The 23313-nt window shown below is 37.9% G+C and overlaps 1 protein-coding gene across 3 annotated transcripts in view; it reads right to left on the bottom strand.

Moving 5' to 3' along the window:
* The window catches only part of LOC124159462 (probable 3',5'-cyclic phosphodiesterase pde-5), a 388578-nt gene that overhangs the window by 49736 nt on the left and 315529 nt on the right, over nucleotides 1-23313 (bottom strand). For all 3 annotated transcript variants that reach the window (XM_046535284.1, XM_046535283.1, XM_046535285.1), the window contains exon 2: nucleotides 22099-22164. In XM_046535284.1, the coding sequence (XP_046391240.1) occupies nucleotides 22099-22164 (66 nt within the window). The remainder of the gene's footprint in view (nucleotides 1-22098; nucleotides 22165-23313) is intronic.

The following is a 23313-nucleotide window of genomic DNA, read 5'->3' as shown; positions in this document are numbered from 1 at the left end:
CCGCGTAGAGACAGTACTAAGAATGATAACCTTTTAAGCAACCTAGTGAATACCAAACGTACCAAAATACCAAGTACGTACATTTTCCATGTCCAGCATAAGTAATTCTCTCAATATAAGTTAATTTTGAACATTTGCATCGCTCCATGCAGCTTTCCGCTCTAATGAGCTATACTAAATCTCTTTTGGTGACTCCAAGTGTCGTAAGAGTGTCCTATGCTTCGTGGGATACTACTATTTATTTTTAAGTCCGTCTATCAAAATAGTAATGAAAAGGGGATGGGAAGAGATTCAAAATCATTGAATTCCAAAAGGTAAAGCAAGAACCTACACCAACGAACCATAGAAACCTACCTCAAAGATATGCCAGTCAAAAATCTAACCACAGTATGAAATGCATACCGGAAAACGTTTTTTGCGCTAAAGTAGTCAACTGAACATAAATATTTGTGAAATACACTCTGGAAGATGGGATATCCTGAGAATTTGGCGAGCGATTACGAAGGGAATACCTGGAACAGATACGCGAGTCGAAATGAGATTAAGCCGCAAAATTCTCGGAGCGCATGAAATACCGCATAAAATTATTCTCCTCTAAAACCACCACAACTAAAGACTTCTCCATGCCCGCAGCAAAGCAATATCGACCTGAAAGGATTCCACGCTCTTGTGGAACGAAATAGTGATGGTGGCGAACGTCTTTGAAGCTATAAGCAGTACCTAGATAGCGGAAATTTAGCCTGCTAGGATTGACCTTGATGATATTGCTCGGCAAAGACAGTATTGTGCAACAGAGAGTCGGCTTTGAGTAGGTAGGTACTTAACCCTGATTTCCTTCAATGAAACAGCGCTATAACACGTGGAATCCGGCGTAGCTAAGGATTACCGCAGCAGTATACAAAGCCTTCATAACTTTTGGATCGGGATTCCGATAGTAAAGGTGCACTTATATTTTTTTTTAAATTCGTCTTGTACTTGGGAATTTTGAGGTGAATAATTAACCAACAAAACTTTAATCTACTTTGAGACGCACATTTAATTAGATGGAAGGGAAGAAGGGCAAAGGACGACCCCGAATGAGTTACATAGGGCAGGTTATAAAGGATGTGAAAGAGAAAAAATACGTCGCCAACAAAAGGCTAGCGGATAGGAAAGAAGAAAGAAAGAAGATAGCTGCGTCAAACCAATATTAGGATTGTTGACCTATAGTGATGATGAAGATATAATTCACTTTTACTTTTTTCATGAGTTTTTTCTTAGAGATGACAATGCCAGATTTTTTATCTTTAGGCTAAGGATACATGGATTACATTCATCTACAATGGGTGATCAGTTCTATCCAATTTGGTTGCCAAGAAGTAACAAGAGGATACAATAGTATCTATAAAAATAAAATATTCACCTTTAATACATGCCCTCTAACACATTAAAGACTTTCCCTATTTCCTAAATTATCGGATTTGTAATTCATGCGATGAGATTTTGAATAATCGAACGAAAATGAATATTACGACTTTGATACAACCTGTAGTGATAGATGCATAAAAATTTATTGAAGACATTAATATAGAAATGAATCGGTTGGCATTTGAAAGTACGCTTTTCTTCATTTCATTTTCCATTCTTGCCATCTAATTGTTCCATATGGGGATCGTCTTCTTCAACACAATGTCAACAACAAAATAAACTATAATATCAAACGTTCACGACGTCACAAACATATTATTCTGTAATATCCAAGATACAGCTCTGCTCGATAAAAATAAGACATTAATCTCGTTTTTATATTGTGTTCCTCGAACGATTCCAACAAAAGACCCATCGAGGATGGATGAGGAAAGAGTGCAAAAAGGAGAGATGGGCAGCAATGGTGGTGCTAGAGTTATCAGGGATTATAGGGGTGGTGGTGGCGAAGATGGAGAGGGAAGAAGAAAAAAGGAGATTGATGACCAAATCTGGTCGACGCGTCCATCCCGGACCAGCGCCACCAATGGAAGGCGGAGAGGATGAATGTTTGATGGATTTCTGCACCGGGAAAATTAATTAAGAATTGCTTTCAGCGACAAGCCAAAAAAGGATTAGCGCGGTGTATTGGGCACTTGCTTCCCGCGCGGATTACTTTCAAAGGGCCTCACTAAGCCCAGAGCGGCGGAGAAATGTCTCGCTGCCAGTAATCCGATCACTTCTTTGGAGCAATACCGCCACCAGACGTAAGAGAAAATAGCACAGGAAGCTAGCTTCCTATCGGATTGGACTTTAGGAATGGGCCTCATTGATAACTTACGCTGAGACCGTCTCCGTTCTTCCTTCTAAAATCCATCGTTAAGACTCAAATTTCACCAAAAATGTGGCTTCGATGAATTGAAAAATCGGTACACGTGCTGTACAATGAAATTGGATGATATAGGTCGCATGTCGGATATGAAATATAGAGGGAAACCGCAAAATATTCTTTGAAAATGGGAAGATCAAGTTAATTTTTATGAATAGAGAACCTAAATATGAAATCAAAACTTGTATTAGGAAAATCATCGCAAACTCACCATGGAAATTTATCTGAAAATAAACCAACTATTCCAGGCAACACCAGATATTTACGTAAAAATGATTTCGCTCAATCCTGTATATTGAGCCAAAATGTCTACCGGCAATGTCAGTATCAATGTAATGTTTCCAGCTCTCAGGCGAATTCAGGTATATTGCCTCTTTTGCGTAAAATATGCCGTTTTCACCAGTTGGCAAGACGCTCTTGAAGCAATGACGCAAGGACATGCAAGTTTTTTTTTACGATATTGACTTTTTAGCCAAAGGAATGCAGGTTAATCGTCAATCGCGTTTAAAAAGTTTTCCTCCCACATCAAGGCTCGATTCATTGCTGCACTTACAATTTTTTTCGCAATTTTTGGAGCGATTTTCAACGTATTTCGATTTTATTATTTAAAAAAATATTTCTGTTTGCCCAAAATACGAGAGGAAGAGGTACTCGAATCGTACCACTGTCGTGAGACAGTAACCATCACAAGGACAGTAATTCGTAAAAATATTATTTACAATGGTTAAATTGCACTTATAAAATCGGCATTATGCCTTTAATATATTGACTCTTGTAACTATTCAGAGATAGTTCAAATATGTACGCTAAATTCCGTGAGTATGAGGGTATTTATTGCGATATTTTTGAAAGGCCATCTTTTTACTTTGCTGACACAATGTAAGACACTTTGGCATGATGAAAAACAAGCGTAGAAGTAAAGGCGAAAGGGTACAATGGCGAGGGATGGTCCCGAATGAGTTATATAGGGCAGGTTGCAAAGGATGTAAAAGAAAAGAAATACTTCACTATGAAAAGGCTAGTGGATAGGAGAGGAGGAATGTATAGCAACGTCAAACCAATCTTAGGATTGTTGACTGATGATGATGAAACCACGTAATGAAAACGTTGACCTTAAATTCGTTTTGTGGTGGAAACACTACAAAACGAGTTCAATTTTTGATTCATTTAAACTCATCCGGAGGTTTCCTCACCTTCAGCGGATTAGAATTGAGTGGGTTGGAGACCAAGGTGTACAAGTGATTTTTTTTCTCAATAGAGTTAGGTAAAGTTAATTGTTAGATTGAATACACAAAAACCTGGTTGCCAAGGGAAACGAGTGAGTCTCTGTTCTGTGCTGACATCGAGTGGAAAATAAAATGCACTGCTAAATATCTGATTGATCTCGTTTGTTTCCCATACCTAATTTCTGTGCCTAACTCTGCATAGAAAAGAGAAATCACTTGTACCCCTTTGCTTCCAACCCACTCAATTTAGCTAGCCCGAAATCACCCCTAACAATTTTCCCAACTGAACTCGGTGGGCAACTCGGAGGAAAAATGGAAGGGAAACGGAATAAGCAAAATAAGGAAAGTAAAGAGAGAGAGAGGGGATGGAAGGAGGAGGGCTAGTGGATATCTCTCATTACTCTTTGGGAAAGAAAGAAGATTGGTGGGCGAGGGAGAGAAATGGAGAAGGAGGGGAGTTGGAGAGGAAAGGGAGGGGGGCTAATAGAGATTCCGATGAAATCATTCTCTCGGGAGAAGGATATAAGGGTTGAAGGGGGTTGGGGGAGGAGGGAATAGCGGGGGAGGATAACCATAAAGGGTCCGTGACGCACTTAGGGGACGATAGAAAATAAGGGTGGAAGAGGAAAAATGGGCGTGAAAGGGTAAGGTGGTGGGAGGAAAAGTGAATAGGGTACACGCACATGCGAAAGGTTAGAGAGAGGGGAGGATGAAAAAGGTTAGTGGTGTTGTTATTGAGAAATGGAAGCCCATGTGAGAGGTAGGTCAGATAGTGAAAAAAACTTCCTAATACTACAACGTAAAAAGTTCGGAACGTTCAGTATTCCAAGATGAGGGGTAATATATTACGCACACTACACACATACAGTGGAAACAGGATAATTCGAACTTCTTCAATTCGAAATATACTTTAAAGTCGAACATTTCTCTTGGTCCCTAGCATTTTGAATTCAAACAGTGATAAAAATCGTGGATGCTTCGATTTTTATTTTGGATAATTTATTTGGATAGTTGTCAAATGAAGGTATAAATTATAATCTACGACTAAAAATAATGGTGAATCCATCGGAAAAAATATGCTTAATTAACGCTATTTTCGAAAGGTTTGCGTTAGACAAAATGTGACAAGGATTAGCCAGGGACAAAAAATTCCTTTGAGTGTTCCGCTAATAAGAGCCAAGGCCGAGCAATTCGCTAAGGAATAGGAAAAGGAAAATTTCAAAGCCAGCTCTGGGTGGCTGGATGGTTTCAAAGAACGTAATAAAATTATGCTTAAAGCAGTCTGTGGGGAAAGTGAGGGGTAATTAGCGTTAATTAAAGTATTTATATCATTACAAGAATGCCAATTTAATGAATAGATTTGATTGAAAATATGAACTGTATTGTTTTGGGCCTATTTTTTAAGGAATTCTTTAATTCGAATTTTTGGATAGTTTGAAGATTTTAACTGGTCCCTTGATTCGATAGATGAAAAACTTTGTGTATGTCCACAGTTTTTAATAGCGTACGACGCGTTTCAGCGAACCAGCTTCGTCATCATCAGGTACAAATACCAAATACCAGTATTTGTACCTGATGATGACGAAGACGATTCGCTGAAACATGTCGTAAGCTAATAAAAACTGTGGACATACACAAAGTTTTTTCATTTTTAATTGCAATATGTTCCACAACACCTCGCCGAACACCGTTGAATACATCTGGCACCTAGATGTTCGAATTAATCAAGTTCCACTGTAGTGCAGGTTAGGACAGAAATGCCAAATTCCAGGTAGAGAATTCATTTTTCACTTATAGCTCGTTCTTTTTTGTCAGCCTTGGAGGCGTTGGGGTAAAAATCCTCGCGTACCAGACAAGAGGTCGTGGGTTTGTGTCCAGTATTAGTAGGTTGAGAGAGAAATTAGCTACTTCTCCCTCGTTAGACCCCATTTAGAATACGCTGCCAGTGTTTGGGACCCTCATGAAATAGGCTTAAAAACAGAGTCAGAACGCGTGCAAAGAAGAGCTGCCAGATACGTGAAAAATCGTTACGATAGCCTTGTTAGTGTAAGTGACCTGTTAGATAAACTCGGATGGAGATCTCTGTCAGACCGTAGATTGAAAAATAGACTAAACCTTTTAGATAAATTCAAGAGCAGCGTCTTCTCTGACGAAGTTAACAATATCTTACGAACGCCAACATACTACGGTAGATAAGATAAGGTAAATAAAATAAGAGAGATGGACTGTAGAAGAGACAGATTCAGAATGTCTTTTTTCCACAATCAATAAGAGACTATAACGGCAGCGTTAGAACTCACAAAGAGATTAGATAACTTGTAGTGTAGCCTACTAACTTATGTATACTTTGATGCATGTTCCCGAATTTTATTATTATTTCTAACAGCATGTGGTAGTATAATTTCTAAGTATACGTAACGTTTTTCGGACCGTGTGGTATGAATGTGGGAATCTAATTGATTGATTGATCACCCCCTACCAAACACCCTAGAGGTGGCTCGCAGGGTACCATGTAGATGTTGCTCCCAAACAGGACATTGTTATTCGTAAATGTGTAGTTATTAAATTTGTTGAACACCCCGATGTAAAAAACCCCACTGTGTGCCGTATTCGGTGGTATGGGATAAGATATAATGAACTAACAAAAAAAGACTAATAAATACTGGGCGGAACTTCATTAGTGCACTGGCTTTTTAGATGTTTAAAGTAGGTATCCTAAGACCCCCGTCACATGCCTGTTTAGGCGGCTTGCGGGGTAAAATGTAGATGCAGACGATGAATTTGTTTAAAATTGGAATTTTTCATCACCAAAATTTATTTCTTGACCAGTGTTTACACAAACTATGAGTTGTGAAATAAAATCCAACTCGTCCTCTGTTGGTATACCCAAAAAATATCCTATAATACTGACGTACGATACAATAATACTGAGGTCATATTCAAGCTCCACTTTTACAACATAACAGCTTTGATCGGAATTCCACGAAGAAATATCCACCTTTTTCTGTATTTAAACAAGGGTCATGGAAGAGGAAAGGCTAACCCAAAAGCCCTTTTCTGCCTTTCAACCTGCCAATAGAGCTTCAAACAACCAATGTCTTTAAATAAAAGAGTTTTAATCGTATATCGTAGGAGAGATGCATGTAGATATCACTCCGGATTAAGCTAAGGGCGGGTATAGTTCACACCTTCGTTGTATGATGGCTAGTTCTATTCCTTCGGCCATCCCCAAAGACTTCACCCGGAAGAATCTACGGTCACCTGTCTTATGATCTACGCAGTCTGGCCGTTCGATCACCATGCTCTTCAAATTAAGTAAATACAGGTATTTGGTCAGACACCGCAATATAGATATCTATTGCTAAAAGTGGAATTGAATGCAAAATGGCTATCTAAACAGATTAAAGAAACTGAATTTCCGAAACTAAATAATCACATAGAAAAAAATACCGATAAATCTATTAAGACAATGAAATGCAAATAATTATTCTATTCCTAATTCAGAGAAGTATTTGTAAAATAAAAATAAGAAGAGTTATTACGCAATTATTTCTTGATTGAAGGGATTTTGCCAAATTTTCATACCCCTCATGAATATTCGGATAAAGTAACTTCCTCTTGACAATCACATTTCATGGTTAATGATGGAGCGTACTACTATTCCAATGATATAATACCCCAAATGAAATATTAGTGAAACGATGCGTGGCAATTCTCAGTGGGCTTTGAGGGGTTGAATTCACTGCACATGTTTAGCACTAAAAAAGGGGACGCAACGGTCACTAATTTACAATTTCATCTAATTGATTAGAATTTAAAGATAACATCATTAAATTGATGAAAGCCTAACGTGGAACACCCATTTCAATGTGCAAATTATATACAGCGAGCGAGAAAGAAATTCCTCTCTGAAAATCCATCCCTGGAAATAGCTTGCGAAACTCTCTGTTTTCCGAATATTTATTCATCAATGTGCAGATCCTTCGCTAAAATATGCCCAACTCCACCTCTCAGTACTCTACATTCAGCATACAATCAGCATATGACATAGGTGCTCAATTTAGTAAATAATATTTCCAAGCTGGTGGAGTATTAATGCTTAACGCTTTGAGTGTCAACCGATTTTCTAGGTACTATGCTAAAAAAGCAGAGGCATTTTTGCTGATTTTTCAGTGGGTTATGAGAAAAAATTAGGCCACCAAAACAACTGAAGGCATATATTCAAAAACATTAGGGAATCTTTATTATATGTGGTTTCACCTATTTAATGTATTATTGGACGAATTTTTGGTTATTTGAGTTAATTTTTATAATTTAAAGAAAATAGTCGATGTTAAAATAAAATGAATATTGAATATTGAATACGTAGTGAACAATCAGCATCTTAGAGTGACAATTTTCGCGAGAAATAGCAGCGCGATAGCACTCCCCGGCAATGTATGGGTTAATAGGAGTCTTCTCGAATAACACACTAATATAAATATTTTCTCCACATTATTAGATATTCGCACCGATCATGGTCAAAAAATGACTGAAATGGACGATAATTTTTGTAAATACTTCGATGCATGCAATAATGGCAAAAGCAATTCACCAATGAAGTAGAAAATAGATCTCCCAAATCGAGCGAAAATAAATAAATAAATAAATAAATAAATAAAAACAGTCAAAAACTTAAAATCAAACAAAAAAATTAATGAAAGCTTATAATGAAGCATTAAAATTTATTCTTCCATTTCTTTGAATAACTCACTAACTTTGGCGTCAAAGTATATTTTTCGGGGAAAATCGTACACCAAAAAACTAAATCAATGCAAGTAATTTAATTGGGCTGAATAACTACAAGATTTCTATGGGAGGGAATATCATAGAAGACTAATATAAAGCTGAAGTAATGGTAACTCAAGCCACAATATAAAGAGCTTTTGGTGATATCCACTTTGTACATGAATATGGAAGAATGTAATTGAAGTATCTGGTATTTCCTGTTTCGAATATAATTTATGCCACAATGAAGGACAAAGAGGCATTAATTGTGAAGAAAACGTATGAGGAGCGACGGAGATGAGGAAAATATTGGGAAGGAGGGTTCAAGGACCTGAAACTCATTCAGTAGAATGCTTTTGATGATGAATAGCTGAGAGGAATAAAATAAGAAAAGCAGAATGCCTGGTAATCACGGGAGAGAGAGAAGAATAGGATAAGTGGTTTAGATTTGATGAAGGAAGGAAGGAAGGGTAGCGGCGAAAGAAAGGAAGTAGTCCAAAAGAATAGAGGCTCAATAGCATTCGATCCATATGAAAACATAATTATAAATATACTGTTGTATAATGGACTACCAGCAGAGATAAAAATGGAGGAGGAAAGAAACGGCTGAGTCTATACATGTCCAATGATGGTGAACATTAAAACGGCGTAATTTTTCAGAATGAAAATATTATCTTTTGGAAAATGTAGCAGCAACCAAAGTACTTAAACGGTTAATGAAAAATGGCAATTAGGTAATAGAAAACATAGCACTGGGGGGGGGGGGGGGGGAGGGAAGAAATATTTATTTTAAGACTCATTTTCATGCGTAGAATAATTCATTATGTTTTCATGTTCTGACAACGGAGTCGAAGAGAAAGTTCTTCAAAATGCTAATATTAGTAGATACATGAGATCAACGTAGAGATATAACACACACACATCTCCGGAGAGAGAAACGATGATAACAAGCTGTAATGATTCAGGTACACTCATTGCAATTTGGTTCTGCTGTCAATTTTGAGGCATTAACGTTTAATTAGGACATTACAATTCCAAATCATATGACTGGAATTCAGTGCATTAAAAAAAACGCCACAAAAATGGAGTTTTTAGACCTTTATTTCCGTTACCTTTCTTCCATAGGCGGAACCAGGATTTCTTTCTTGGAGGGCGGGGGCACAAGCTAGGCCGTATCAAGAATTTTGTTCTGGGGGGGCACAAGGATACCTCGTAATACAAAACGAACGCAATGACAACGGGACCGTATTAAAAATCTTGCATATTTTTTATGGGTCGGAGGGCGGGCACATGCCCCCGTGCCCCCCCCCTAGATCCGCTTATACTTTCTTCCACTATATATTTCCTAAATTTTAGCCAATTTTTGTAAGGTTATATCTGTTGAGGTCAATAATTCCAAGGATTAAAATTTGAAGAGAAAAAAATTCATTGGGTTGAAAAATAACCATCATTTGTTGAATCAGAAAGCTCACGCACAACATGTATGATCTTACTGGACTCTTTGAGCGGCCAGCGATTAATCTAGCACTGAAAATTTTATACTCAAAGGCTTTATGTGACCTAGTTTTTCACGCCAGGCACAAAGCATGAAATTCCACACAGCGCCGGCATTCATATTCATTTCGTGTCAGTCCGCTAGTTTGAACACAAATTCTAAAACTTTTCGTGTTCCTTTGAACCAGAACGGAATACTGGAACGAGATGGTTTCAGAAGTTCAGATTTCCAGGACTAGAGCTTTAAATGTCGCTTTTTCACACCTAATGAATTGATTAGTTTACCGAATATTGAGAACACATTAAATTCATGAGTTTCTCTCGCAACTTCAGGAGTTTTAAGTACTTAGCTACGCGCTGCTCCACTATATTAAAATAGAAAACTGTTAGAAGTTTGAAAATATTTGCAAAAATCGATCAAAACTGTACCATTTCCTAGGTTCTTCATTAACTCTTCTTTTAATCTTTCAATTAGGATAAGATAAAAATGGAAATAAGAAAAATCCTAGTTATTTTCATTACATCAATTCAGCTCTAGAAGGCGAAAAATATAGCCATTAAAACAACTTATTTTCTAGCGATGCAGTTAAAACTTCTACCAGACCAATCATTCAGTTCCACATAGATGGTCCAGATACCAGAAATACACGTAATCAGCCATAATTTATTGCGAATAAAATCAAGAAAGTACAGAAAGTACCGCGCAAAATGGAGTTTGATATGGCCATTTAAGCCATTGCTGAAATTGAAATACTATTAAATTTATGAATTTCTACATTATGTAAAAAATTATCTCCTTTATTTTTCTTCCTTTATATTTAAATATTTTTAATAATGAAAACCTCCATACTCTCGATTTCCATTTTATAACTCCATCTCTTTTTGATTGCTTCGGTCCGCCTTAACACAAGAGCACATATTGCGGTAAAGAGAATTTTCTGGTAATTTATGGTATTTTTTCGTAAGCTATTGACGTGCGACCTCAATGACGGTCCACATTTGCAAAGTGTAAGAGAGATGTGAAAGAGAAGAAATACGTAGGTGTGAAAAGATTAGCTGATAGGAGAATAGAGTGGAGAGCTGCGTCAAACCAATCCTAGGATTGTTGACCAATGATGATAATGATGAATGATTAGCTACAGTTAGCGGTCCAAAGAGATGGAAATCTGATGGTAGGATTGTATGAGAAGTGGGGCAACACTTCAACTAATTTTCAGCATCTCTTTATATTATGGTCATCCGACTACCAATCTTCATTTTTTTTCGAAAAAGGTGTTAAATCTTTAGTCAGGAGTTACAAGTTTCGTCATTACGACAAGCACATCGTATTAGGGAAGTTCAAGTATTACGTAAGCACCATTGGAGGATAGAGGCAAAGAGTTTGCTTACCTTTTGGATGAGGTTAATATTTATATTTTCTTAGCTGGGAGATTAAAGGTAAAAAATTACCAAAATTATTACAACGTAGGTTTCCGCGGCGATGGTTTGATCTCTGCAATTCTTCAACTAATCTCAACAATTCTGCAACTCTTCCGCGTCAGCTTGTTTGTTGACAACAGTTTCGCTGGCTATCCTGCCAGCGTCTTCAGGTAAAAGGAGTCGGCTGTTGGTTTCTGCCTTGCTTATATACTGTAGGCTGGATGGGGGCTGCACTGTGATTGGCTGTCTGACTGGGTGCTTCTCTCTGATTGGCTCTCTCTTTGATGACTCTTTTCCAGGTGCTGCGAAGGAAGTATCCATCTTCTCTATTGAAATTCAATGGTGTTTTTTGAATTCCTATTGCTTCCCTGATTTGTCTAGGGAAGTATCGGCACTCCTTAACTAAAAGTTTCTTTTCCTCAAATTGGATGTCGTGGCCAGGGTACGACCATTCATGTTCGGCGATGGCGGAGAGTTGAAACTGTTCGTTTTTGGGCGGCCTCTGGTATTCTTTAATCCTTACATTGCATGGAGCGGCAAGTTTCCCCTATGTAGGATTTTCCGCAGGAGAAAGGGACCTTGTATACCCCCTCATACAGTTCTTGCAGAATTGAAAGCTTTCAATTATAGTAAGATAAAAATGAACAAAATGGGAAAAATGGGCGAGCGGAACTGTTGTCTACAAACAAGCTGACGTGGAAGAAAACCTTGAAGAAATGCAGAGATCAGACCAAAAATATGCTCACGCAAGACTTGAACACTCTGCTAACAGATCTGTCATTCTCTGCGCTCAGTTTTAAGCTTTTTGTGAATTAAAATGGATTGCCCCCCTTCCACAATATATAATTATTCAATCTCAAAACGCTCTTTGGGACAAAATTCAATGCAGGTGACTTAATTAGCGGAAGCCGCACTGCCATCAGCTCGCAAAGTAATTTAGAACCGCAGCGGGTATAGTGAGAAGGCTTGAGGGACGGGAGCAAATCGAAAATTTTCACTTAATTAATATGTTGTAGAAGGGCATTATGGGAGGCATTAGTTTCTCCCTGATCTACGGGTGTACTCCGGAGGATTTCAAAGATATTGCAAATAGGTTCAAGTCCATTGATTTTCGGTGACAAAATAACCGACTAATAGTAAATATAAAAGCAGAGAAAACTCTTCCCGCACGTAGAAAGGTTGACAATTAGTCTTTGTGTGGGTAGGGAAAGAAAAAAGCTAAAAGGGGAAGAGAATGGGGTGATTTCCAAAAGGGTGGGTGTGGACAAAATGGGGAGGAGAAAAAAAATGTGTTTGGCGTTGTCGGCGCTGTGAGAGGCAGACGACTGGATTATGACGTCGCTCATGACACGGAACCACCCCCAGAGAAAAAAAACCAACCCCCCACCTTTTCTTTCCCTCCTCAACCGCAGAGCTTGGTCCTCTCACCCCCCCGACACTCTTGTCTTGGCCGAAGAAGGGCGAGGCGCATTTGGCGGGAGGTGGAAGAGGGAGAGGCGCGGGGAATAAGGCGAGAGGCGGCGGACGAAACTAAGGCAGCGGCGCGGCGTGTGTTCCGGCAGCTGACGACCTGAACCATGATCGATAGGGAGATGTAGAGAGCAAACATCGCGAGCGGAATGGTCGGTCGAAATAATTCCCCACCTCAAGTTTACCCTCGACCAACGACGAGGGAGGCGAAGAAAGTAGTTTCTCTCTGCCGATGGATTAGTGAAATTTTAAAAAAGCTTTCGGTCGACAATCTTAATTCAAATCTTTGCACCGAATCATCGTATCAGCATGGCGGCGTGACAAGATATTTGCTTAAAAATAGCTCGGGCACCAGAGTTGAGTGATGATCAATGCCAAGGAGGATATTATATCCTTATTTCATGTTATTTTGTCATATTATTTCATTACAAAGGAGTTACTCTACCTATGGATTAGCAAAATTGAAAAAAAAATTTCGGCCGGTAGTATTTTCAAAATTCTGCACCGAATTATCGTATTGGACTGGCAACATGACGCGCAAACACACGTTTATTCACAAGATATTGACATAAAAATAATTCAGACGCTACATTTGACTGATGAGCAACAATAAGAAGCATATTGTCCTATTGTTTCATAGCTAAGATGAAGAAAATACTGACTCCGCCGATTGATTAGTGACATTAAAAAAAAATTAAACCGGCAATATTTTCAAAATTCTGCACCGAATTATCGTATTGGCATGGCAACGTGAAACGCATAAACACACCTGTATTCACTTGATATTGAAATTAAAAGATAATGATTCAGGAGCTAGATTTGAGTGATGGGTGATGACAAGAAGCATATTATGTAATTATTTCCTAGCAAAGATGAGGAAAGTAGCTACCTACTTTGCCGATGGATTAGTGAAATTTCAAAAAGCTTTCCGCCGGCAATCTTTTCAAAATTTTGGACCGCATACTCATTTTGGCATGGCTACGTGACACGATAACCCTCGTATGTTCACAAAACATTCATTATTAAAAAATAAATCATGGTCTATATTTCAGTGATGAGCAATGCCAAGAAGCATACTATTTCATTACATCGGAGTACATTCGGTAAGAAGGTAATCTATGCCAGTAATCTATTCTACTCTGAGATCTTATGTAACGTCAGCAAAATACCCAATGGAAATCCTTTTACGTACTGGTGACTAAAATGTTGGAGAACCAATAAATTTAAAACAATGAGCAAGGACTATAGACTATGATGAAAAAATTAAGCATTAACAAGGAGATACACCTATCCAAAGCCCCTCACACCTAGGATCCTCAAGGTTACATTTTGTATTCGTTTAATAAACGATTTTTAAAACAACTGGATGTGAGAATAGGAATTTGCACACAGAAATAAAAATATGCTAATATCATAAATATTAAAAGAATGATTATTGAAGAAGAAATCCATATATAAATTTGAAAGCGCAGTACTATAATGTCTACCAGTGGCAAAAATAGATCAATATCTCACCTATCGTACACTGAATTGGGTACTCTGAAATAGTTAGAAGTAAAAAATGAGTATTACTTTCATATTTTCCCCATACGATTCCCAGGAAATAGAGAAAAGGGCTACGTGTACCCATAAAGTTCACAAGTATTTAAATTTGAGCAAGTTTACGACTTTTTTTGTAGCGCCTTCTCAGTCGAAGCAACAACTCACGCGAAAATCAAGAAAGCAGCAAGAGGCGCCGAAAGGTGAGTTCGCAATTGATTTCCTGCGAGTCGCTGGAAGCAGCTGGAAGAAAATAAATTTCAGCCTTACCCTCGAGCCAGGATGAGATAATGGCAAGCCCTCACATGACGGGGATATGTTTGTGCATGGATTATGCAGAGGAGCCTTTGTGCGAGTTTGGTTCGCAGGGGAAAGATACAAAGTAGGTTGATTCAGCTTCGGAGAGAGAAAGAAAGGGCTCTTGTTTAGGACGAATATTCTCTTGGGAAAGAAAGAGGAATTATGAAGTGCTGGACATGGCGGGTGAGGAGAGGTAGCTTTTAGATAAAATACGGAGGAGACAGAAGGCAAGGGTTGAGAGAGTATTGAGCGGGGAGGGGATATTGAAAACGGTGTTAAAGGGTAGAATGTTAGGTAAACGGGGGAGAGGAAACAGGGGAATGGGAGTTCTAGATAGAATGAAATAAAGTAAGCCTTACTGTGAATAGCAGAGGGAAGTACATGGAAAAAGGAAAGGCTACCAGAATACTCCTTAGGTACTCCATGGAAACATATCCTAATCGATATGATACTTAAATAATAATAACTCTCTAGGGGAGTGAATCGAACGGGTGGCGGAGTACAAGGCCTTAGCGGATGGTTAAGTGTAGAGGTTCAAAGCCCCTCAAAATAGTTCGCACACAGATTTATTCCTAACCCCTCCGTAATTGTGCGGGGTTATTAAATTTTGTTAATTCAATTTTTATTGGTGGGGAAACTGAGTTACCCCGCCCAGCTGGTGGCAGGAAGAAAAGAAAACTTGTTTTTTTTTTTAATGAGTGCAGAGATACAAGTTGAAAGCAATACATTTTATTATATTTTAACTTCAACAGTGCAAATCATAAAGGACTTTAATAAACGCTAGTACCAACCTCGTTAGAGTACTTCATTTTTTTTAGCTGTAAACGACTGGTGTCCTAACACTCCCGCCACACGCCTTTTAGGCGGCTTGCGGGGTATTATATAGATGTAGATGTAGAATATTGGACATGATGGCACCTTTTGTAATTGAGTTTTTCATAGCATATTAGTCAGAATACAGTTACAATAGCGAAATATGAAATATTCCTGCCATTTCGCATAAAATCAATGTAAAAACCTAAATGTGGCCCACAATGTATTTATAAATTATACAAAACAAGATATTGTATCATTAAAAAAAGATCCATGGTGTTTAGTTACAGGAAAGACTAAAATACAACATATAAATTATGAAATACAAATAGATACCCCACACAGGGTTCGCGTCACGGCTTTCTAGGATCAGTCACGGAAGGGTTCAAATTCTGTTCACAACATTCAACTCAAGTTTTGAACCTCATTACGTCTAATCCCTTAAAAATGGTTCCCAGATATTTCGCTACAGATATTGCTAAGAGTACCCCCTCGTAATATCCCCCAAAAATGTACCCTCTTTCCAATAATCCCCCTCCCACTCCACCCGAAATATTTTCTGTCTGCGGCGTTGACGGAATGGCGGGAAGAAAAGTAGGGTGGGTTGTGAATGGAGCTCACATATATATATACTTATTTTTTTCCTTCGGCACCCAGTCTGCTTCCGGGAGCCCGCATTCTTCTTCGGCAAACACATTTTCCGACCGTTTCGCTCATTTACCAAGAGGGAAAACGCACATTCATTCGCTTCATCCATCAAAGAAAGCGATGGCTCCATGCGGTTCTCCTTCTATGCATTATTTTTATTTTGTACTGCTCTCTTTTTGGATCGGAATGCTGATATCAACACATTAGTGCATGTTTGATGCATACAGTTTGTCATTGATTACTTCTTTTAACGAAATATATTTCCCCAAAGTTGAACAAATTCCTCGTGTTTGCTCCTGAAGAATGTGTTTCGAAATTCAGCATATTAAAGCAATGGTACACTAATAGAAAATAAATTCGACCAAAAATTAATAGTGCAGTCCAATGGTTTGTTAATGTTCATTCCAATCAACTTTCACTGCTTATTTGTCACATTTGTGACCGATACGATACAAAATGTCGAACCCTATTACTCGTGGAATTTTCACGTTTGTATAGTATTATAGAGAAAGGTTCACCGAGTTTCTCCGAAATATTTACACCACAAATCGAACAAACTTGAAGAGCGTGATCCCAGGATATGATCTGCGATAACCAGTGACGCCGGAATTGAAATTGAGCCTTCAACCCGGGCGGTACAGTCGCGATGATTGCGTTTCACAAGTTGACCCAAACTGACTCCTGTTTCTCAGATCTATACCTCTCCCAGTGAGCATATCGTATCAAGGGCACCGGGTCCGGTCGCTTTGTACAAATTATTATCGAATCAAAAAACTAATTCACCTTTTTTCCGCTTAGCAGAGGTGAATACCACGATTTTGGTGGGCTATTCACATTACCAGGTACATGCATCAAGAGGACGCCATTGGAATACTTCATAAATATCCACTGCAATCCGAATACAAGGATGTATTACGCCAGAAGATTCTGATACGGACGAAAAAAACTCACGCAACGAAGAATTATTGTTTATTTCATCCAGTGAGATGTGAAGATCACGACAAAACAAATATATTTATACTTTTTCAGTTGCTTCACCTAAGGGTATGAGAATCTAGCCATTAAAAAAAATAATTAGTAGCCATGCATTTCGGCATATTTCGGAGTAATCGGAATAAAAATGGATTGATATGATTGCAAAAAATACAGCGATTGACATACTAAGACTACCAAAAACGGATGGAATAAGATTGATCGTTTGTTGTTACAATAAAAATTCAGCTCCAGAGGTCTTCAATGACCCATGGCCTACACTGGCGAATCCCAGCGGATGAACGCAACATTTTAACCCCTTCCTAGATGAACTCTGAAAAGCATTATAAAGTATCTTCTGGCTCCAAATTAACTCATACGTTTTGGCTTTTCATGATAAAATCTCCAGTGTTAACGCATTATAAGTATCAACATGTCATGGGGACAGCTTTTAGAAGACTACACAAAACTTGAGATCAATTACATTTTGCACTAGATCATGGCCGTCTTTAAAGGAATAAACGCATTTATGACGCGAGATTCCATTATTCCAAATCAGCGATATATTTGTTCGTTTTCAACTAGCACTAGTTGTTCAATTGATCTCTTCATAAAAGAAAAAGTATTAAAGACTGAAAAAAACACACAAAAGATAGTAATGAGTGCGAGCATGATAGACTTATTTATGCACATGTACGTTCCTCATTGAGTGTATCATCCCAAAAAAAGAACCGGAAAATAACACTGGATATACCTTCCCATGGGAAATCTGGTCGCCAGGTCCCTTTTACGCTAAGACTCCATTTTTTTCTAGGTGGTCTTTTTTCGAGCAATTTTTTTTGCGATGGACGACGTGGCTTACTTTGTAACTGAACTTAGAAGAGGATAATCCCGGGCACAAAAGATTCCTCAGACATAGGGCCTACCACGTGGTACTCTCTCCTTTTCCGTAAATCAAAATACCACACAGCCTCTTACAACAGTGTGCTACAAAATGTCTCCTAACCAGTGTTCTTTGAAATGTTGCGTACAGTCGTTTTAGGTTGATGCAGACTTATATTTGGAACGTAAAATATATTAGCATGCACATAAAAGTTATAGCTAAAAATATGACAAAAGAGGGCGGAAAAAGGTGAAAAACAAGCATTATTTGCCTCGACACTATAGAGCTGTTGAGGCATATATATAAGTACTCGCTTAGCTCGCTGGGGGGGCTCTGCCCCCCCTAGGCCCCCCCGAAAAAGGCCTTCGGCCTGTTATGCTCACTGTGGGAGGTCTTACACTTTTTGTTTGCTACTTGTTACTTAAGGATCGTTTACTTTTAAGCTGGCTAACTTAGGTATAAGCAATATTTCCACTTTCACGTAAAACGAGCGCATGGTACGTAGGCTACAATGTGAATGTAAATATTTATAAAGAGGAACGTTTTTCTGAGGGGCTAAAAAAGTAAAATAAATTTCTACGAGTTTCTCTAACTTATTCAATTCAAATACAAAAAACGTTGAGACCACGTTCCACTGTAACACCCAATGCATACGTAATATCATAACATAACGACTTTACGAATTACAATGAAAAACACGTTTTTTAATTATTTTCCACAAAACTCAACCAAATTCTTATATCATATACGAATAAGATGTAACAGCTGTTCCCCGCTTCGTAAGCGAATTACGTAAGGACTGAATATCAATATCTAGAAACAAATGCGCCTTAGCATGAATTGGGGCTAGTATGACGAATTTTATCGAAATATTATTGATCGTGATCGCGAATGATTTCACTTCACCCCTATTTAAAGTTTTAATGAATCGGGATACACAAATATCTCAGCTTTAATATCCAACGCAATGCGCAATAAATCTGGTGATCACAGCCTTTGGTGTACAAGACATTGTGAATGTCAAGATTTCGATGATTTTCACATTTGAATAACTTAGTCACTCAAGGAAACGTGATTTTCGCAAGACAAATAATTGAATAAGAAATACCTTTATTTGCACTTATCTTCCATATTGTATTATTCACTGCCTATTCACTCCTGCAGCTCACGGATAACATTGTACATTAAAAAGGAAATTAACGGAAAAAAGAATGTAAACAAAAATAAAAAATTATCACCATCACAAAACACGATAATAAAATCATTTTTACCAACCTATATTATGTAAGACTTGTTTGAAAGTCTTTCTACAACAATCGTGTATCGCCAACAAGATACGAACTATAGTCAACAGCACGAATCATATTTCTAATATGGCATTTAGAGCACTTGTTAACGTTGAAATTAATAACCACCACACTCTCGATGTAATATACCAAAAACAACAACTAATTTCTTACCTTACATTTCTCCGCTTTTGATTTGAATGCGCTTTGATTTAAACAGATGTTTGTTCTTGCGGAAAGAAGACGCAAAGAAATAGACACTTCAATTATCACTTTCTTAATTTCCTACTTTATATTTATCAGTTTTTCGTTTCTTTTCCTTTATCTTCTTTCCCAATTTAGCTCCTCTTGTTTGCATAAACAAATATGTTGCTATGATAGTTCGTTTGTATGACTGCCGCGCCGCCATTGGAATTTGGTGGCCATTTTTTGAACTAATCCCCATACACTCAATTTTATATGAATAGACTGATAAATAATTGTAAATTTAGTGTTTTCATAATTTTTCCTGGGGTTTCAGACAATTTTAGAGGGGGTCTTCATTAGACTTTTTGCCGTATCTCGTCTCGTTCACCCCAAACATTTGTATACGTGAATGAATGAATGAATGAGTGGTCGTTAAGGGGCTTCATGTTATATAGATTTTTCAACGAGTGTTGTATTCGAACAATTTTATTGTGAGTTGGCAAGATCTTCAGTAAAGGTTGAAACAAGATTTTCTAGAAAAAGCAGGGAAAATGCGTTTTACACCCCAAAAAGAATATTTAAATAATGAAAGGCTCCTAAACTCATTCTGAAATGTTGAATACATAGAAATCATGGTGGCCAATTGGGAAGGTCACTAGCCTTCAGGGAAAAATTATATAATTTGTCACAAGGTAGGTCACTAGATCGAATCATGCGGGGAAAGAAAAGCCTTCGAACTCTAGGAAAAAGTCCTGAGATGGCCCGAGAATCTGGGTGGACTGAACCGTTACCTTGGATGCGGAATATTCTCGCACCTGTGATTTATTTTCGGTGAACTCTACCCTCACCCATCAAAATCTTCTAGTTGAAACTCCTGAGAGGTTCCTCACAAAAATTCTCCGCATTATTGATTCCCGAATTTGTGTCCTTCAAAATGCCGTATTTATCATTAAAAATAACATATTCCATCTTCAAATAAACTATTAAGCCTATAAACCTGCATATCGAAGAATTTAATACTCTTACGGTTAATACATACTTCCTTTCGTAAAAAAAGGCTTTTCCTAAGCAATTATTGACTTTGGATACCGGCTTCAAGACATATATCAAAATAATAATTTTTGAAATTATCCCCCTTTTTTCCTACCTCACTTCATTAAAACCTTGTCCAGGAAATTTGCATTTATTCTTTGTGAAATCGCATCAAATTTGTGTTTCTAAGCTTGATCTAAAACAACAGATGTCAGTTCTTTACGTCTCAATGTTTTTCTTCTTCACAGTCACTGCGCCCCATATACCCACCAGCCATAATAAAAAAAATATTCCCAAGTTAACACATTCGGGATTTTCGACGGCGTAGTTTTCACATCAGAACGAACAGCATTCACGTGATTCGACATTCAGATGCATCCGCTGCTTCGGGATAGCAAATAAAAAGGAACGAAAGAAAAATTGGAGCATGAAAATCCGACCTTCGATGATAATGATTACGCTTCCGTACTATTCCGCGGAATGCCGTTCGATTCCGACGCTCTTTTATGAAATTGCGCTTCGCGGACTTCAACTCTTTTTTAGGAAAAAAAAGAGGAGCGCTGGAATCAGGATGCCTGTCTCTTTCATGCGTGCAACACGGAGCATTTCGGGAGGTAATAAATGTGGAGGAAACTATCCCAGATGTTTGTTTTCTCCGCCTCCCGACGTTTGCAGCGCCACGGAAACGTCGACGCCTTCATATATAGGTACAACAACGTGTGAAAATTTAATGGGTGCGCAAACGCCGCAAGGAGGGACGTGAAATACACAGTAAGGGCCTTAAGCAAGGCCAGAGTTCTAATCTGGACTCACTCCTTTACTCCACGCAACGATATCCAACATGAAATATCTTTTATTAAGTTTTCGGCAGCATAGTCAAAAATATTCATCCCACATCATTTGTCAAAACAAAGATGGGAATCACTTTTCAGGGCAGGTTTTGTAATCACCGGTTGGCATTCATTTGAAAATGTTACGGCATTAACCTTGAGAACTGAAATAAAGAATATTTGTCCAAAGCAACGGTCAGTGAAGCTAATGTCCTTAAATGGACGTAATCACCTCTTGTAAACGTGTTGCCAAAAATTCTAACTATAAATAAAAAACGGACCTCAAGATGGTGGTTTCCATCAAATTCGATAGCTGTGAATACCCGTCAAAATTAAAATATATTTTATAACAATTTCGTATTCATTCGATGGGTAATTTGCAACAACTATGGAAATATTGGGCTGAGAAAAATGTTAGTCGAAAGCTTTCCTAAACCGAGTTCAGATTTTTTGACTAACGTTGATAAGTTAAAATAAAATGGGAAACACAAGAGAGCAGGATTCGATTTTAGGCAGATTCTATTACATTCGCTAATTGGAAGCCATTTAGGCGCTTACGAATTAAGGAGCAGTTGAGTAGCTTAATTATATCGTAACCAAGGCTGTATATTAATTAAAAATCACACTTCATATTGAAAATTTGATCGATATTGATAACCACGATGAACTATAATTGTTTTGTGCTATGTTCTCATAAATCTACAAATGGATTTAACAAGCAAGGAGTGTTGGCATCTTTACTTGATTATAAAACGAAGTTTTTTTGCGTTGCAGAACAGTTTGCAAGATATTGCAAAACTTGCATGTACATAATAATTTTGATGGCAAAACTAGGAATTTTTTCTCCTTAATAAGGTGGTTGAAAAAAAGGAATGTGTTTTCATCAAAAATTTCAACTAACCTTCATTACGGCCCAAATCCCCGATTCCTGCAGAACGGACGCCATTGGAAGCATGTTCCCCGGTTCCTGTAAAAGACAAGGAGAAAAATAGTTAATATCGGTAGGAGCTGACAAATAATTTTCTAAAGTAAAATGAATTCTCCCAAATTAAAAAGCGTAAGAGAAAACAACGTCACAAAAGTATTTACTGATAATAGAAAACCGTAAGGCAAAGGTTCCCACAGAGGCGTAATTACAGGGGGGGGGGGGTAAGAGAGATTTATTCACCCCTTCCCCCCAAAGTCTCAGAGAAATGAAAAAAATACTTTAAAGTATTAAGTAGTTTTGACGTATAATAATTGCATTTGCTTAAAGTTAAAGATCATTAATTAATACCATGGAAGTAAGACGAGTCACTAAATACCAACCAGCAACTAACCCCCGGACCTCCGTTTGCCTGGGGGGGTCGCTCCCCAGGCCCCACCACTCCCCCATGACATATTCCTAGTTAAGCCACTAGGTTCCCACTTTTTGTGGAAGTGTAAAACTATAACTTTGAATAAACATTAAGAAAAAAGGTTGATATGTTTCTATAATGGAGGTCCTGGAGATCTGAGACTTTAAGCACGAAAGTAGGAGATATGCAGTGCAAACTGGGAATGTCTAATGAATTTTTCCGGTAAATTTTTCTTAGAAACATAGTGTTACGGGAGGATTTTGACATGAAATTGCAACAGCGTGGTGAACAATTTGCCTTACTTTATCAAAGCTCTTGCAAACAATTTTAAAACATGGAATGAGCGAATGAGATAGCGAGAAGCAGAGGGAGGGAATGCAGGAGAAACGATATCTTATCTGCGTAGGCAGCATTCCCAGTAGTAGTCATCATAACAGTGGTGATATAATTAAGGCGTACCAGCTAATATTCATTTATCTTATTCTCCATCAACAATCAGCTAGCAACGATGCGTTCGTTCGATAAATACGTACAATCGTACGACTCGAATGCATATCAGACATTCTTCGATACCACTGAGAATTTGTTTAGAAAAAAATGTGTGGGTGAGTGTGAAAAGATTGCAAGGGCATGGCAATATCCGTGGAATAATGAGTTGGATGAAATTAAAAATCTTCCATGATCTTCCTTTTCTCTCAAAAATAGCATTCACTAAATCTATTCTTATGCTAAATTGATTTTTATCTCATTAGACTCCTTATATGTTTAAAATGAATTAG

The sequence above is a fragment of the Ischnura elegans genome, chromosome 5 (assembly GCF_921293095.1).
Source record: "Ischnura elegans chromosome 5, ioIscEleg1.1, whole genome shotgun sequence".
In the NCBI taxonomy this organism is placed as follows: Eukaryota; Metazoa; Arthropoda; class Insecta; order Odonata; family Coenagrionidae; genus Ischnura; species Ischnura elegans.
This window is presented reverse-complemented; position numbering and strand designations above follow the sequence as displayed.